Source organism: Astatotilapia calliptera, chromosome 17 (assembly GCF_964374335.1).
Source record: "Astatotilapia calliptera chromosome 17, fAstCal68.1, whole genome shotgun sequence".
In the NCBI taxonomy this organism is placed as follows: Eukaryota; Metazoa; Chordata; class Actinopteri; order Cichliformes; family Cichlidae; genus Astatotilapia; species Astatotilapia calliptera.
Window position 1 is genome coordinate 27,401,084 of NC_137438.1, and position 18,124 is coordinate 27,419,207.

The 18,124-nt window shown below is 41.3% G+C and overlaps 1 protein-coding gene across 3 annotated transcripts in view; it reads left to right on the forward strand.

Moving 5' to 3' along the window:
- The window catches only part of anks1b (ankyrin repeat and sterile alpha motif domain containing 1B), a 276,143-nt gene extending 259,014 nt beyond the window's left edge, over positions 1 to 17,129 (forward strand). For 2 of the 3 annotated variants that reach the window (XM_026146086.2, XM_080291511.1), the window contains 6 exons: positions 3,678 to 3,749; positions 5,415 to 5,501; positions 7,118 to 7,255; positions 7,347 to 7,514; positions 14,418 to 14,509; positions 15,748 to 17,129. In XM_026146086.2, coding sequence (XP_026001871.1) covers positions 3,678 to 3,749; positions 5,415 to 5,501; positions 7,118 to 7,255; positions 7,347 to 7,514; positions 14,418 to 14,509; positions 15,748 to 15,796 — 606 coding nt within the window. In that variant the 3' untranslated portion in view covers positions 15,797 to 17,129. The remainder of the gene's footprint in view (positions 1 to 3,677; positions 3,750 to 5,414; positions 5,502 to 7,117; positions 7,256 to 7,346; positions 7,515 to 14,417; positions 14,510 to 15,747) is intronic. The other variant, XM_026146087.2, reaches the window with a different exon arrangement.
- Positions 17,130 to 18,124: the final 995 nt, after the last annotated feature.

The window sequence follows — 18,124 nt, forward strand, 5'->3', positions numbered from 1 at the left end:
AAAAAAACGTTGAAGATAGGAAAATACAAAATATCTTTGAGTAATACTCAGGGCTCAGACACGAATATTTTGTGATGTCGCTCTTTCATATGGGTCAAGCTGGTGAGCTAAACCTGCTCATGTTGCTTTGTATTTAGTAGGAAAATGGGAAGCAGTGATTTACTGAAACATTTGGAAACACAAATGGGAACTCAGTATATAAGGCAAATAAAGTCTGTACAATTCTAACAACCTTCAAAGTCAATATTTGGTGTGACCACCTTTATGCTTCACAGCTTTCTTGTATGTCTATAATAGTCTCCAGGAAAAGTTCTCCAGGCTTGTTGAAGGACATTCAAAGCTTCTCTTGGAATGTTTGGCTGTAAACACTCACTGGTTTGGCTCGATCGTGACACATCCCTCCATATGACCTGTTGCCAGTGATTTTCAGTTCAGTTCTTGTGTCATTTGGGATACCTCAGCCCTTACTCCTCGTTTCTCATTTCTTAAGAACTTGACTTTCAGGTACTATTCATCTGAGTTTTTAGGCGTGACACTTCTTCTTTTGTCCTCTACTTGATTAGTTTTCTCAAATTCTTAAGAGCACGATGGCACTGTGTTGAGATACAAGTTTTCTGCTTGTAGCTCTTTGAAAATCACCTTGTTGGTGCAAAATACTTTTTCTTTTCTTTCAAACAGTGTTTGAAAAATCCTTGACATTTACACAGATTCAGTTAAAAAAAGAAGAACAAATAATTTGTTTGTGACAGGCTTCTATCAACGAAAGATAAAGACAGGAAATAATCCATTTTAAATGCTAAGTTGTCTGTTATGTGTAGACAGCACTGACTCATTCCTTGCATTGGGTGCGTATTTTGTGCTTGAATCATTCAAAGGTCAGTATTAAGTGGATTAATTGGAGATTAATTATATGAATTAGAGGAGTGGGACTATGCCTCTGAACACTTCCAGTTCTCATCTATATATGACATCCTCAGTTCTACAAGCAGTTTGTTCTCATTTTCAATCCCTTCACTTCTTCACTTCCCATTAGTACATGGGGATCTGCCAGGCCCAAAAGTCGCTGCCGGTCCCCTCCGAGGCCTTCCCCAAACCGCAGCTCAGTTCATGTTTAAGCCATTCGACTTTATCCACTAAAAAACGCTGTCAAACCTCTAAAATGAGGATGTGGGCCCCTCTAATGAAACATTCCTCTGAAAATGGTCAGGGGTTAGCGCTGGACTGTGAAATCCAACAAATGCGCAAAGAAAAGCTTTGATAGACGATTAGAAAAGCTGGAGAACTCTGTTCCTCAAGACCACTTTAAAAGAAATTGCAAGAAGAATCTGGCTCCTTGGAAGCAAAATATAAAGAAATAGGGGGGTGGCTCAAGATTGTTGGACAGTACTGTCATTCAGAGTTTTCTCGACCTTTTCCTCCAACACCAACATGAAGTTTACATTTGTTGGTGACAATCCCAGCAGGCTTAGAGGTCCACTGTCCACTTAGCATGTAATGAAAACTATCAACCTATGCAGAATAACAATATATTAACATATGCTAAACATTAAAAATGTCCTTCTGTTCATCGTTGCATGCGGATGTTACAGTTACCCAGATACAGACTTACAAAGCTAGTAGCATGGCTGTAGAGTCTTAGCCTTGTTATGATGCCTTGAATTTTATTTGAAACTAATAAAAACCAAAAATTACTGCCAGCGACATGGTATAGGAGACAGCAGCTGATCTTGTGTGCAACTATAATGCAATTTCTCAGATAACTGCCAGCAAGCCAGCCATAACAGCGATTTAACGTTGTTAGCTTGAGTCAAGACGAAGTATTAACATGCCCAGACGACCTCTTTCTGATCTGCCAAGGACTAGACTATGAAAATATGACTGAGTCAGTGTCTGTGCTGCGAAAAAGCAACTCATCATGCAAAGCAATTGGCCCAGAATGATGTTTCGTGACTTTAAGCAAATATATTGTCCATCAGATTCAAGACAAATCGCGTGTGGTCCTTGACTTTCGAGTCATTTATTGTAGAGTTAAATAGATGAGATAAATGAAGCTGTAAATATTTCTCTCCTAATTCACTAAAAGCCTGCTTAAGGTCCCACTTTGGGGAATAAATCCCCGTCAAGAAGCTGGTCAGTCATTGTGAGGCAGTGAATGTCACGCCCATTAAGTGCTCTAATGCCAACATAAACATTGTCCCTGTAAAACACCGTCACCATTAGTAGCTTCTTTATTAAATCTGATACTACGTGTGCAAAATTACTAACTGCATCCAGACAGAAGGATCTACCAGACAGCAATGTTAATGTACCTCAGGGAGCCACTCAAGGTTGATGTAATCACTGCTGTGTGCCTTTAATGAAACCCCATATGAGCCATGTAGGAAGCCATCCACTCAGTGCCTTCTGTATTGTTTATGCTGTTTACATCCAGGCTGAGCTGGTTGACAGTCAAGACCTGGCCAGCTGCTAAACTAGACACACATAGCAATGGTTAGAGGTAGAGATGCACAGATTCCAATTTCTTTGGTCGATACCGATTTCTGCCAATTCGCTTGAGCCCCTCGTGACCCTAATTTTGCTTATCCTGAGAATGCATGAATGGGATGGGATTTTTGTTCTAAGAACTAAAACTAAGTCAACTTATCTTTAGTGGAAAATATAATTTTTATAATGTTCCCCCAAACTGCAATAGGTTCCAGATCTAATCTCATTTGCAAAACTGAAAATGAAGTGCTCTGCTACTGGAAAAGGGTAGAACTAGCTTTTTATCAGCAAAAAAAAAAAAAAAAAAGGATCTGCAGATAAACTGTATATGCAAGCTTGACTAGCCACTGGGACATCAGACACTGGTTTTATTACTGTCCTCTTGGGAAGCCATATCTTGGCATTTTAAAACTAGATACAACAGCTGAGGGGTGGACTTGACTGAGCTATGTAGAGACATTGCACACTTCTCACAAGAAAAGTTTAAAAGAAATCTACATGATGTTAATTAAATAAAACTTTGATTATTTGATTATGACTAAGCTGATTGGGAAAGCCTTTACTGAGGTCATGGATCAGGAGAGACACCAGTTGCCCCAGGCTAGCTATCATTAAGAATGCAGGTTTAAGGAACTATGTATCAGTTTCGATTTTCAGACCCAGATGCTCTGTCTTTGATATACAGTCTACAAATACATTGATGAAGCAGGTGTCTTAACTTACGATGTGATTAGAGAGGGCTGCTGTTGGAGGTTGTGGTATCCTCTTCAGCAGAGGATCAGTGTAGCGTTCAGCTACGGCACTGCTTGCTGATCATTTGGCAGGTTGGCTCAAGCCATTTTATCATAATCAAGCCATAGAGCAGGGTCACCGCTGCAAGCAGCTGAGGCAGTAAAACAGCTGTCACCAGTCCCGACCTACACAGGAGCAGTAATGGTAGAAACAGCAATGTCCTACTGAGCAGCACTGATGGCAGCAGGATGGTCTGTTCATTCTTTGAGAGGATGGCTCTGACTAATTCATCAGTCACCATCAGAACGGCGAAGAAATTTGACAGCAGATGACTCTTCCTGCTGCTAGACTTCGTCTCTATCATTTCCGTTTGAGTTATTGGAAATTTAAAAGCAGTCACAAAGTTGATGCAAAAGTTCACGTATTTACCTAGCATCGTGTTGTTTGTGTGTTTCCAACAGTACTTGGGCTCAATGTTGGTGAAGGAGCTGAGGGGGACGGAGTCCACACAAGATGCCTGCGCCAAGATGAGGGTAAAGCTCAATCTAACTTTATTTCTGGTACTGGAACCTCAAGTCAACATCTGGATAATTTTGATTTATTAAAACTCACTCGACCAAATTTAGCCTTGATAGCTAGGGATCGGCCTGCCAGGGCCTCTGCTCCTGGCTGCCGCCCGACGCACATTGCACCTAACCCCTGACCCCTACTGCGCCTCCTGTGGGTGGTGGGCCTACAATAACATGGGCCCATGTCCCTTTTTTGGGCTGTGCCCTACTGGGCCCCATAGACTAAGGCCCCAAACTAACTAAGTCAAATTTAAGTACAATTATTACCAAGCTATGCTTACTAGCTTATACTATAGCAGCTAGCATGAGAGCAGGCTTACTAAACCTTTAAATCTGGGACACAGTCTGAATGCCCTCACGCTCTCACTTGAACTTAAACTTAAAATATCATAGCGGTGGATTAAGTGTGTTGAGGGATTTATTTTTAATATCCTTGCCTGGGTTGCTTGATACCTCACAATCCCCCTTTTACCTCTAATCACCTTATCTCTTCCTCACGCCTTGTGTCATTCTGCTGCTCCCTCTTTTTTTCATTCCTCCTTTCCTTTGTTTCTTACTGACAAAGAGAAAGAGGAATGTGCCCTACTATCCATGTCTTTTCATCCTGCTCATTCTTTCCATATTTTACTCTTAACGCTGACTCTCTCACTCCTCCGGCCCCCGGCTGCTGCGGTGTAAAGAAGAAATTTAATATTCGTATGCAAAGCTCTCGGTTCCTCTTCTCTCTTTTCTTACTTTCTATATTTACAGTATGCCACCATCATCAGAGGGAAATTTTTCTTCTGCTTCTCATTTTCCTCAGTTTTACCAACCTTTTCCTGCACACTGTGGTTGTAATTAGGTGCAAAGAGATGCACGTCATATTAACCCCAGCTTTTGTAACATCGCTAACGTACCACTCTTTCATCCTTCCCTCCACGGTTGAGGTAGTTTTGGATGTTTAAGATCCAACTTCACTTCTCGGCTCGGATTTACTGCCAGCGAACTGCCTTTGTCAGTTTTTCAACACTACCTGATAGTGACAGGGTCGAACTGTAGCAGCAACATGCTGCAGGAAGGGAGCAAAGAACAGAACAAAGACAAACAGATATGGGATAGCAGCTCGCGTGTTCGACAAGGGAGGAGAAAGAAAGGACGGGCTGTGATAGGAATATGGATGCTGAGGAGGAGGAGATGACAAGCGATGAAGAACACAAAGTTGTTCAGAGAAGGAAGCTTTGAATATATTAAACCTTTTGTCAGGTAGAATGACAGCTGGGAGGGTAACGCTGACATCGCTGTAAATCACACAATTCTTCACAGCACCTCTCGGCATAATGAGTTCAGTATAGGTATGTAATTACAAGGAGTGAGGAGAGATATACTGTCAGAGCCCGATATGACCTAAAAGTTAATAGACTTATTGAATTGAATCGCTGCAGTGACTTGAGTGTAGAAAGGTAGTTTCTTATTTTATTTTTCATAACCTTTGAGAATGGTGCGACTAAAGTTTGGCAATCAAAGCAGAACAGAAATCCTCATTAAATACGCCAAGTTAAATTGTCAAGTTTACTTTCACGAGCTGCCTCCAAAGTCACTGCTGTTTTTTTTCCTCTTTTTTTTGTCTCTACCTTCTCATTTTTGCACAAGAAGTCGACAGAACAGATGAAGAAAGTGCCGACCATCGTGCTGTCCGTGTCCTACAAAGGAGTGAAGTTCATCGACGCCACAAATAAGGTACAGCAATGCGCACGGCTCGCTTCCTGTGAGGCCCGGTGTAAATGACACACCGAGTGTAAAGCCCGCACAGCATTGCAGTGCTCGTGTCTGCTCTGTGCTGCTGCAGCCTCGCTGATTTACAACGGTATGTACACAGAGCACAAACAAGCAATAATCAGGATGAAAAGGGATGAGCTGAAAGTCTAGAACAGAATGGAAATATTTGAGTTTCATGTGCACATATATAAGAAAAGAATCGGGTACATATTCGGATTCTTGTTTGAATTGCACTAAAACAGAGTATGCTCAAGTAGGTCACCCACACTGAAATATACAGAGACAGTTTTAGATATTAAAGTTACCCAACAGTGATGAGAAGGAGACCAGCTGGTGATTCTTACCAGAAAATTAATTAATTAAAAAAAAAAAATCCCAAGTAAATCTGTATTTGGCAATTCAATTCTCCAATTAGTCACACAGACATGCTTGTGCCTTCTCTCGGTCCTGCGTTGTTATAGAACACAGAAGGAGATGAAATGTGCAGCAGCTCCCTCTACAACGGCACGCCACAACTCATTTTGCGTTAGGCTAGTGTAGGGTTTCCTCCACGCCCTGGAAACTAAAATGGGCTGCGTGAAGACGTCCGCTGCTACGTATATCTGCGATTGTCTCCAACACAATATAAAGATAATTAAATGTGCAATTATTTGTGGAGGGAAATTACACAGACTTTGGAAAAATGATTATGCATCTTCCTGTTGACACCATTATAGCGCTTAATGTATAAAAAGCATCCTCAAAACATCTTTTAAAATGTAATAATAAAACTATCTGTGCAGCCGTCCTCGTGGCTTTTCACTAATGTACTAAACCGCGAACGACAGATGGAAAGAAACAGTATTAAGTACAAAATCCATTAGGAAGATCAAATATAGTAAGTCATTATTAGTCCTCTGTGGTTACCTGCTGTGTGGGTTCACCCAAAACAACAACTACAAGGAGAGGATTCCTCTCTTAGCTTAAACCAAGTAATCAATATGCCTATTTATATATAATCAGTGCAGAGAGACAGCTCTGTCCTGTATGACTAACCTGGCATTTCACTGGTTGAATGTTATGCAACTTCTTTTTGATTTCTCTCAGGTGGAATCATCTGCATTGCACCGTTTTTTTTAATCTCTACAATATGTTGTTTTAATGTTTTCATTTTCATGCCCTTCTAGATCAAAGTTTAATGCATTTTCAGCATATTTTCTTATAATAGCTCAAAGCAACTTCTAACTTAAATGTAATGTTTACTGATGTTGGCCCCCGCTAAAACTTCTCTTTGGGCTTTGATGTTTTTTTAATTCACAGCGCTGAGATGTGCTTTAATTAACGCAACACAAAGTCTGAGCGTTCTCCAGTGACATTACCAGAGGACAAATTCCAACTTAGTGACTCCAGAAACGTCTCAAACTGAAAAGTGTGCTACAGTGATTATGAGTTTGAGATGAATAATAAATCAGATTTGTTTTTCTGTGAAGTGGCTCAATGGAGATAATCTACGATCTCTCTGTGCGCTTCTTTATCGTTCTGCTTCTGTGTTTTCTCTTTTTATTTCCTCCTCTCCGTCTTTCGCTCTCTCTCTGTAGAACATCATAGCGGAGCATGAGATTCGTAACATCTCGTGTGCAGCTCAGGATCCAGAGGATCTGTCCACATTTGCCTACATCACCAAAGACCTCAAGTCCAGTCACCACTACTGCCATGTCTTCACTGCTTTTGATGTGGTCAGTATTGACACTCTGCTGTGCTCACAGGTGAACATCAGACTCACTGTCCAAGATCACATTAACCTATTTGATTTTGCCTTTATATCAGAACCTGGCCTACGAGATCATCCTGACGCTTGGACAGGCCTTCGAGGTGGCCTACCAGCTAGCCCTACAGGCTAGGAAGAGTGGCCACGGATCATCCACACTGCCCGAAAGCTTCGACAGCAAACCCAGCAAACCTGTCCCTAAGCCACGCATCAACATCCGCAAGTCTGTAAGTAACGCAGCTGCACAGCTGCACTACTGTTCAAAGAAAAAATCCATCCCTGTCAAGTTCCACAATAGTGAGGCCACATGTTCCAGATGGTCTGGATTGGATTGCTTTGGTCTAAAGTGAAAAAGCTTCAAATTTTTTGAATTTTATTCCAATAAAGCACTCCTATTTTCACTGGACTCTGTCCATAATACCCTACCAGTATCATCCTCACTCATTTACATTATTTCTAAACATCTGAGATTGGTTTTCTAGCTCTATCTGCTCATGTTCTTTGCTTGCGTGCGCCTTGGCCCAGCGGACTAAGCGGCAGAGGTGTAGGTGGATATTTGATCTGTTAAGCGTTCACTCAGTCTTACTGTCCCTGCAGTCTCTTACACACTTGGCTGATTGATGATGCGTGTTTGCATAAAGCTCCAGGGAGGCTTGCCCGCTCTCTCTCCCTGTGTGTGTGTGTGTGTGTGTGTGTGTGTGTGTGTGTGTGTGGGGGGGGGGTTCTGTGTAAAAGAAGATAAAGAATTCTCATGTGGAGGACTGCATTATAGGGAAGAGCTTTTCGCTCATGTGCAGTAATCTGCTTAAGGTAGGGCTGGGTATTATAAGAAATAAATACAAATGCTGATATACAAATGCTTTGATGGTTTAAATGATAAGCTGAGGAGCTTCACTTAAGCTGCATCAGTGCATACAGAGCAAAAGAGGAAAAAACCTAGTCTTCTCTCAAACCTGCAGGAAAGCACTTGAATGTAACCGTAATGGATTTAGAGAACGATGATGGTTAAGCAGAGCAAAGTGCTCCATTTTTGCCCTTATTTCTGCTCGCAGATATCATTCAGAACTGTGAACTTGTTCCGTTTCCTCCTTTAGCCTGACATTCCCTGAAGTGTAATAGATATCCTCGTTGGTGGCTGTATAGTAGCTTGACAATGGCTTTACTCCAGCTTGTAGCATCGATGGGCTAAAAGATAGCCCTTCAATAGTGCTTATTGAACAGATCGTTCTGCAAACGAAAACTGTTTCATGTCTTGTGTCAACTCGATAATCGGGATGAGTCCAACGTCTGAGCCCAGGCAAAAGCTACAATGACGGATGGTCATATTAAAAGTGTCCAAGGTTTCAAATATTACAGTTATAGTGTTCCAAAAGCTCAGGCTGCAGATGCATCAATGGCTCAATTTCAGAGTGTTTTTCTGTTCTTGGATGTACTCTTGTACTCTTATATGACACCAAAGCGAGGATATTATCTCATGCACCCACCCACTGGTCAAACCTCCCGTTTGCAAACGGCAAAGAGAAGAAATTTTAAAGGGATTGTGGCTTTAAAAAGGAGAGGAAGTAAAATGGCCTGTTTTAGGCAGGTGGTGAACTAAGAGTCTGCAGCAGTTACTTTGGACACATTCATTCAAAGCCTCTCGAGTTGAGTCCAAGGCTTAAAATCTGAAGCTGAAATGAGCTTAATAGGTCTCAGACAAGTCAAAATGTATCAGTCATGCTTCTAGTGGACTCTATATGCCCCTAACAGTTATGCAACTTATATTGATACATATAAATTATGGTAATCAATACCCAGCCCTCGCTGTTTAACAGCTTCTTTCCCAAATGGTATCATAAAAGCATGTGTCATGCCTCCATCAAATACGGCGTCACAAAGTCTATCAATAAACCTGCAGCCCTTCCATAAACCCCACAACAGACAATTAAAATAGTCACCCTAACCCACTCTGCACTCACTACCCTCCTCCACTGACAAACACCAGCTCAGGCTCAGCAGCACACATGTGAGTCCAAAAGGCCTGGTACAGAGTTATAGTTGCTGCTGTAACGGTGTGCTTGGACCAAATTTACATACTGTGAGTCATGAAAAAAAAAGGTGATTGAGTGGAACAGCAGTTTCATAGGACTGCTCTCGCTTTCTAAAGTTAGTGTGAGATGTGAGATGGTGAGGAAAGATGGGAAAGGAGAGTGCCTACAGAGATGATGGATGATGGCATGTGTACACACAATCTGCTTAGTCGGCAACCATTACATTAACCATTAATTGTCTTTTTTCCTGCCTGCTTCATGTATATGTATGTGTGTGTGATGTAGTTAATGGCTTGTGGTGTGCAGCAGGGCAAAGATACTGCAGGATTCATTTAATATTCCTGCCACCCGCCAGCAATGATCTCCATCCTCCAGCACCTCTAAACCCATGTCCTTTAAAATACAGTAGCTTTGTTTCTCTGTGCACCAGTAACAGTTTCTCCACAACCTCCCATTGTCATATTTCCCCTGTGAGCATATCAGCTTGCAAATCCCCCCCAACTTCCACTTAACTTACAAAGGTGAACTTTGAACTAACGAAGACTGGTATGTTACTGTAATCTGTAATGTGACACTTGTAAAGCAACAGATTTCATTTTAGATGGTCTACAATAGGCCTGGGCCGTATCAGATTATAACAGCTGTTTAGAAGTCCTTATGGAAGATGGAGACTATGAGTGTAGAAAAATGCCTCCGCCCCTGACATAGCAGTCGTGGTTTCACTAATTGGTTAGCAAAATCGGGCTTTTAAGTGTTTTCGCTGTTGCTATATTTTTTGTTACCTAACCAGACAAATCTAACTGACAAACTGAGAGACTAGGAAACCCTTACCCTTTAACAACCTTTAAAACAACTGGAAACCCGTCATGAACCTGGGGAAAATTGTCTAAATCCATTTGAATAAACTGAGCCTGAGTGTTAGAGAGCTTTTTTTGTACAGTTGCTGTGGCATATTCATACTAGTGGGAGTGTTGTTGCCATGCAGGAGTTGCTATATAAGTGTGGCGTAACATTGCCTTCTCCAGTTTGAGTTTTGCTGTGTTGTGGTAATGCTGCTGTCCCCCGCTGTTTCCAGGGCAATGAATTTGCTGCCATGTTGTTGCCATGGTTTTTTTGCTCTTGGTTTTAGACCGCTGTTGCCTTTTTTCTGTTGCCATGTAGCTGCTCTGTCCTGGCTGTGGTTTTTGCCTTGCTGCTTTGTTGCTTTTGGAGCAGGCCGACTTTGACTTGTGTATGACCTCTGCCTCCCTGTAGGTCATCATGCCCCCCTCCAGCCGCTGGTCACTGGGCCACATTTACACCCCTCACCGGCCTCCTCTTCACCCTCCTCTTCCTCCCTCTCGACTCTTCCATCTTCCTCACAAAGCTCAGTCACAGGTCCTCCACGCTTTTCCTTCTCTTATCCTTTGTTTTCACATAATTTTTCATTTATTCAAGGAGAAGGCGCCATCTGTAGGTGCTTCCATTTTAATTCTGTTGCTTTTACTCAACTGACTCTGCATCCTTGTGTGTCCTCTTTGCTGTGTGTGTTTCTTCATTTACTACCCCATGGCTCCATATCACTTTTAGTAGCGCTGGTATTAAAATGACAGCCAATCTTGCAGAGCCAATCCATTTCATAAGTGCTTCAGTTTTTACGTGTCTGTCTGTACCAATTCAGCCTCTGGATGGAGATGCACCGCCTCCTTCTTTGTGGTATATTTGAGATGGTAAATTAATATAAATAAAGCGCTTTGATCAATAAACAGTAGAGTTGAGTGGTTGGACGTATAAACCAGCTAACAGTAATTGGACCGAGCTGAAGGATGAGGGATTTTTTTTGGTCTTTTTTAAATTTTGTTAAATTATGCTAATTAAAGGGTCTGGCTCTTGAGAATTCGACTCAGTCAATAATTATCTCGTGAATTCCTTCCTTTCTTTTTTTGTGTTTAATAAATTCTTAGAGTTGCCAAAGATTCTCATCATTAGTGACCTTGTATGTCCTAGCTTGCCAGCTACGACAAGTGTTGTCAGCCTTTCAGTGGCACATGCTGCAGGTTGTGTGGCCTAAATACTGAATTACATAAATTTTCCCCATTTACTTGCTCTTTCATGGCTCAGTCATACTACAGTGAAAATAGGACCGCAACCTCTTTCCGATTTGGAAAAAACTGGTGGTTGCCCAAAGACTACGTTGATTTATAGTTATATAGTATATTATATATTATATTGAGTGTGTTGAACGTGCAACACACTCAAATTCTGGGCAACCAATTTCAATCACATGGTGATTGCTTGGGTCAACTGGCAGAAGGCAACCTGTCTCCACACCATCGCAGTATGACTCAGATTGACTGCAGTCACCCTCAGATAGACTAGCAGCAGTCTGCAAATAATTTCCATCTAATTTATAAATGGAGACAGATTTCCAGCATATTGTAATCACCCTGAGTCAGTCTTCACCGACAAGTGCAACTCAGCAGGAAAGCATCGCAATAGGGGACTTGATTCAACTGGTTATTTTCTGTTTATATTCCTATATAAAAGTAAGGTTTTAGACTGCCTATAGCATTTTGCAGTTACATTTCCGTTCTGCAGAAACTATATCACTATGTGGGAATGAATTTCTGAATTTCTGTTTTAAATTTATGAGGGTCTGGCAGGACTTAGAATTTTATGTGAATTTCTGTGTATATAGATGGCAACAGATTTGCGTTTTTTACTGATTTGTTACAGTTGAACAACTTGACTCCATTCAATTGGAGCAAATTGGTCTTCTTGCCAATTTATCACATGTCAAATTTACTTTGAAGATTGTTCTTTGAAGCAACTAAGGCAATAGGGCTGGAAGTTCACAATAATTGTGGTCGTCCTGCAGTCTCCAACTATGGTTTTCCCTAGTTTGATTGTAACATTAGAGGCTGTACTTCATTTAGATCAAGGCTGTGAAACATAAGTCCCGGGGGCCAGAATCAGTCTGGCAAAGACTCCAGTCTGCCTCACTGGATAGCTTTGGAAAATGATAACAAGGGACAAATTTTGGACTTTTAACTGCATTTTTCCTTTATAAAGATCCCCATGGGTCCCTCCATACTCATACACCAATGTAATTGGGTAATAAAGAATTAAATGGGAGAAAAGTTTCTGGGTTTTCAACATCTACAGAAATGTGTTATTTGTTTTTTTACAGCATAAATCTGCAGTTTACAGATTTTTTCCTTCCAGTTTAAGCCTGAAGAGTGCTGACAGATTCTTTCATTTAATTTCATGTGGAAAAACTGATGTCTACTGTTGTACTTATATTACCGGTAAGATCTCTCAGGGATTGAATGTGTAGTTAAAACTTCACAAGTCATTTTCATGCGAATCATCAAATCAAACGCTGGACTCAGAGTGGCCTGCTGGAGCATTTTAAGACACTGCCTACCCTTTATAACAAATGCTTAAAAATGAGCTAAATGCTTAAACACACTTAAAACCACGTAGGTTCAGTACTTCCAGAACTAAATGCTTGCACTGAACTTTTATATTTCGAGTGCTTTCACTTCTGGCCCAACCTCACACTCGCCCAGAAACATCTTCATCTATCACACAAAGCATATGATTTTTATAAAGGGTCATTAAAGAACGACTGCCATTCCACAGAGTATGTAGTGCGCCAAGAAATTATTCAAAAGTTCAATAGACCCACACTACAAAGAGCATGTTTTACATCGGTTTGGACCACTGACTTCGGAGCCAAATCAAACATTGGACGCCCCGGTAGCATCACTTAAAGTTTCTCTTCCCACCCCTTCCTTGGGAAAAATTCATTTTGAAGGCAGACGATTCATTCAGCGTCTTCATGTGTGGTTGATGAATTTGATACTGGTGATGCTCTGGATGAGCTCTTCACTGAGCGTGATGTGTTGTGATGCCGCGAGATCGAAAGTGTGTCTGTGTTTGCCTTAATCCTATAACCCCAAAACAGGATTATATGGTCTTGCTCTGGCTGTGTGTGTGTGTGTGTGTGTGTGTGTGTGTGTGTGTGTGTGTGTGTGTGTGTGTGTGTGTGTGTGTGTGTGTGTGAAGAAGAGGATAGAGAACCATATTAAAATTACAGTTAGTTTCAGTACTGTTGCTGTAGCAGTGTGTTAAGAGAAGATAACAGAACCATGGCTCTGTCAGTGCACCGCAGAGTTAATCCAGTTTCCTCCAACAACACTACGACACCTTTCAAAGCTGATCTTTTTTGGCTTTATTATAAAATGTTAACACTACATGGAGATGCAGTTAATAATTTGCTCATATATGTTTGCAATTCAAGTTTACAAACACGCGTATTCCTGTACCGAGTCAACTTTACCGCCGCTGCCATCCCCCAAAACCATCTGAAAACAAACCAACAGACTGGAGGAAAGCCACCCTCGGCAATACGCCTCTTGATTGTTGCCTTGGGGTTATTTTTGAAAGCGCTCTAGATTGTTTGGTTTGTTTCTCAGCCACCACGATGGCTTTGCAGTTACAGACAGCATCTCTGTTAAAAGTCTTCGAAGCTGCAGGAAGTGGCTCAGGAGGTAGAACAAGTTGTCTGCTCAACGGAAGGTTTGTGGTTCGATCCCTGGAAGTGCCAAAGCATCCTTGGGTAAGCCAAGGCCAAAGTGCTTGTGAATGAAGAAGGTTGTATAGCATTTTAGAGTGGGACAGGACTATATAAGAACTAGTTCATTTACCATTTGTACAGCTTATAGGTGATGCACTGCCTCAGTGTGAACACAGACATGACATTTATTCATATTAAAAAAAAAAAGTGTATATTCTCAGTTCTGCTTTCTCATCTGTAATATTTTCTCCCGCCACCTCATTTCTCTGTAAGCAGCTGATCCTCCACCTCCATCTCATTCATTCTACTGTATCACTCTGATGTCACCGACTATCAGCATGAAATAATATCTGAAAATTGCACCTCAAGTGGATTTTTTTAAAACTACAACACAGACTTTTGCATTGTTTGGTTTGAAATCATTCAACACAGCGATACTATATAATAAATTGGCCGTTTGTCCTGCTTCTCCCCCTCTTGTTTTTTTTCTAACTCTGCTTCTCCCCGTCCTCCTCCTCCTCCGACTCTCTCTGTGTCAGATGGAGCAGCCATCCATGGATCAGAAGGGCCATGCCAACGTGCCGTGGATTGTGGAGCCAGGTCAGGAGGCCAAAAGAGGAGTCAACACCAAGTACGAGACCACTATTTTCTAACATACACCCGCCTTGTCCAATCCTGTGTGTGTGTGCCTTTCAGAGGTTGCCCTGTACCGGGGCCCCGCCCCGGAGTTGGGCACGAGCGACGCACGCCGCCGCGCCACCTCACCGGCTGAAAAAATAAAAATAAAAAAATTAAATTAAAAAAACATCTCGCCCCGCCCCCGATAGCCGAGCCTGTCCACTGCATGATGACGTTTGGCGCTGCGTTGTCTCTCTCTTCTTTCTCCTTGTCTCTTCTCTCTTTTATTTCTGCTCTCCCCCCCTCTCTTTGGCCTGGGCCACATCCTCCTGCCTGCAGGGCTGGCGCATGACCTTTGAACCCAGGGCTGTGGTGCACTTCTGTCTCCACCTGTAGGGGGAATGGTCAGCTCTGTTTTTCCACTTCATGTTTGTCGGTCAGTCAGCAGTCAACCACTCGGTTATTCTGCTTCCAGTTTCTTGTTTTTTTTGTTTCTTTTTCTTCCTGTTTATGGGTGCAACCATTTGGCTTCGTCTCTCTCCTCCTTTTCTCCTCCAACTGCCTCCATCCCTCACTTTACTATTCATTTTAGCCCTTTTGTCCAACTGCCCCTGATAACTTGAACAAGATTTGAAACCAGAGCACTGCTAAGAGGCGAAACAGTGTTTTAGCTGTCTCTGAGCACCGTGTGGGAGCTGACAGTGAGGAGGGATGTTGTCCTAACTTGACAAGTGGAGGGAAATTTAGACTTTTTAAACACTTTTTAATCAAAGAGGAGAGCTGAACTTTGGGAGAGGTGATGTAGCACAGTCTAACTTTGACTCAAACTGGTTCATCCAGCAGGCTACTAGAATGTATTTCAACTTTTTGATTCTTTATATCAGATTATTTTTTGGAGATAAACTTGTAAATTTCTTTGACAAACTATATTTTAAACTTGACCTGTGACACAGGAAGATCTAGGTGAACTTTTGCTTTTCTAGCACCTTTTTTCAGCACATGTTTGTGTATATGTTCAGAATTACTTTAATCACGTGGAGTTTTTTTGTTTTGTTTTTTTTACTTTGTTTTCATTTTTTTTTCCCAGCCCATAAACCTTGTTTTATTTGGGGGAATAAATCTTGTATGTAAAAGGTTTAGCATGTGGCTTGTGAAACGCATGGTGGCCATTTTGGATTTGCTGAGCAGGGGGGCCAGTGGAGAGGCGGGGTGTGAGGGCTCTCTCGATAAGTGATGTCATCTCATTTGCAGGGCAATGCCGGATGCTCATGTCTATTACTGTGGAATGCAAAGAATGTAGCCAGCCCTAAACATGGACCTTGTCACACACACAATGCAAAAAGGACTACAAAGGACCCTCTTGTTCACTTTTCAAAAGGACTACAAACATGGATGCTACTCCACAGTGTTTAAAGTTGACTACAAAATTTTAACGTCATTCATCCACGTGTTGCTAGACACGGTAAACATCGGACCAACTAATAATTAAACACACACACACACTGACAGGACTGCATCTTGACAGACGACCGTCTGCTCTGAATGTACACTTATTTGAAAGCAGCCTCAACTTTCTGCAACTCCAGCAGGATCCGTTTTATGCGCCCAACTGGGAGGCATGACCTTCGAACTTTTTGGCAGGTCAGCATCTCCATGGAGACTGTGAGTATGGTTACAGGGCATGTTTAGGTAATAGACGGCGGGCTGACTAAAGGGCATCCCCGGGCATGTGTCAGTGTTGGCATGAGTTCCACGATGTCTGGCTGGCTCTTTTGGTCCTCTTTATTTTATTTCTTTGTTGTTGTTTTTCCTTTAATGTCAGAAAATAATAAAGAGATATATGCACAAGTGTGTAAATGACTAGCTGCAACACGCTCAAGATGCAACGGGTGTCTCATAATGAATGAAGAGCCTATGTGAACAAAGCATCTAGAGTCTAAAAAAAAAAAAAGTATTCTATTCGTATTGCCTGACATTTTAATGTTTAATATGAGAGTATTATATTACCATGAGGATTATGATTATACTTGTGCAATTCTTGTCTACTGTTGTCTTAATGTTACATTATTTTTCTATGATATGCTGAAATGAAAACCTTGGGCCTGAGAATGATGGCAATCCTTTAACAAAAAAATAAAATTAAATAAAATAAAATCCGAAACTAGGCGATCACACTTGTACACAGAGAGCGAATGTCGCAGGTGGCTAGCTAACTTTTAGGTCAGGTCAACTCTCCATCATTTCTCACGGGGCTCTACTCTTATCTAGCAGATGTACTATTTTAAAAACGCAGTATTACTGTATTATTTGGATGAGAAATCATCCAGTTATAAAGTGTACATAGATATTTTGCCAACTCATTGTTCATACATGTAAAAGAAAAGAATAAAGGATTTGCAGCAAATGGCACTGGAAACATGGTACCAAAATAAAGGTTGGACATTTAAAAAAAAAAGTGGTAGATTGTAGAGACTGTATTTTGAGTGCAAACTAACATGAATTATTTGGTGTCATCACTGCTGACCAACTAATGTACATAGGCTTGGGCTTCCAGCACACTGATTTTTGTAATTTTGGCCATTATTTATATCCTTGTAAATCACATTAAATAAAATATGACTTGTACAACCATATTTATCCATGGAATGAAGTTGTTATTACATCTTTTTTTTTTTTCCATTCTCAATCACTGCATAGAAGATCTAATACCAGAGTAAACATAAACATTCCTAGACACACATTATCTGACAATAGTGGCTTATTTTGGTATTGGTTACCACTGTGACTGAGAGCAAAGATGGAGATATTTGAGTAATGTTCCTCTGTTGTAGTGTCTGCAACTTTTCAATCTGAATATTTCAATGAAGCTTTAGCTGCAAATCCTACTCTGTTTGTAGTACTAACCCTTGGTGCAGCTTCTGCAGATGATAAGGATGCATCTCCAAGTATCACAAATCACGTTGCACTGATTCTCATTTGCAAAATGTACTTTTACCATCTGGGTCTTGCCCCATTTCTGCACAACAATCACCATCTCAGAACTTACTCGCACATTATAGTGTGTGTAATATTTCACATACCTCAAACTGGACCTGCTGCCCAGCTGTGATGTCAGGGACTTCAAAACTTCACCGCTTTCTACCAAGGAAATTGAGAAAGAGAGGAGAATCATTTGGCTCCTCCAGGCTTCAAAGCATTAAGAATCTCTACAAATCTTCTCTTTGTATTCATTCTTAAAGAGCTCTTCTCTTAGTCTTGCTCAACAATTTGAACACAAATTAACACTCATGGGAAAAGCTGTAGTTAATAAATCAGTACAATATTGATTGCAGAGCTCTCAGAGTTACTTTCTCCTCCACTAGCTTGTTTTTGGTTTGTAGGAAGTTCCTCACAGAATCCTGGTGGATTATTTATACCTTCAGGTGGTGAAAATCACTGAGGTCTCAGGGCAGTCGTGTAAAAGGAGTTAGTGAAAGTGAAAACAATTGTGAATCCACTGGACAGAAAGATGTTGAGACAGTAGTGAAACAGACCAGGAGTTTGTTAAAGTGTACTTTCACCGATAGTTATACTCAGCATCAAGACTGTAGTGAAAACACATACTCAAGAAAAAGAACAAAACCCACTG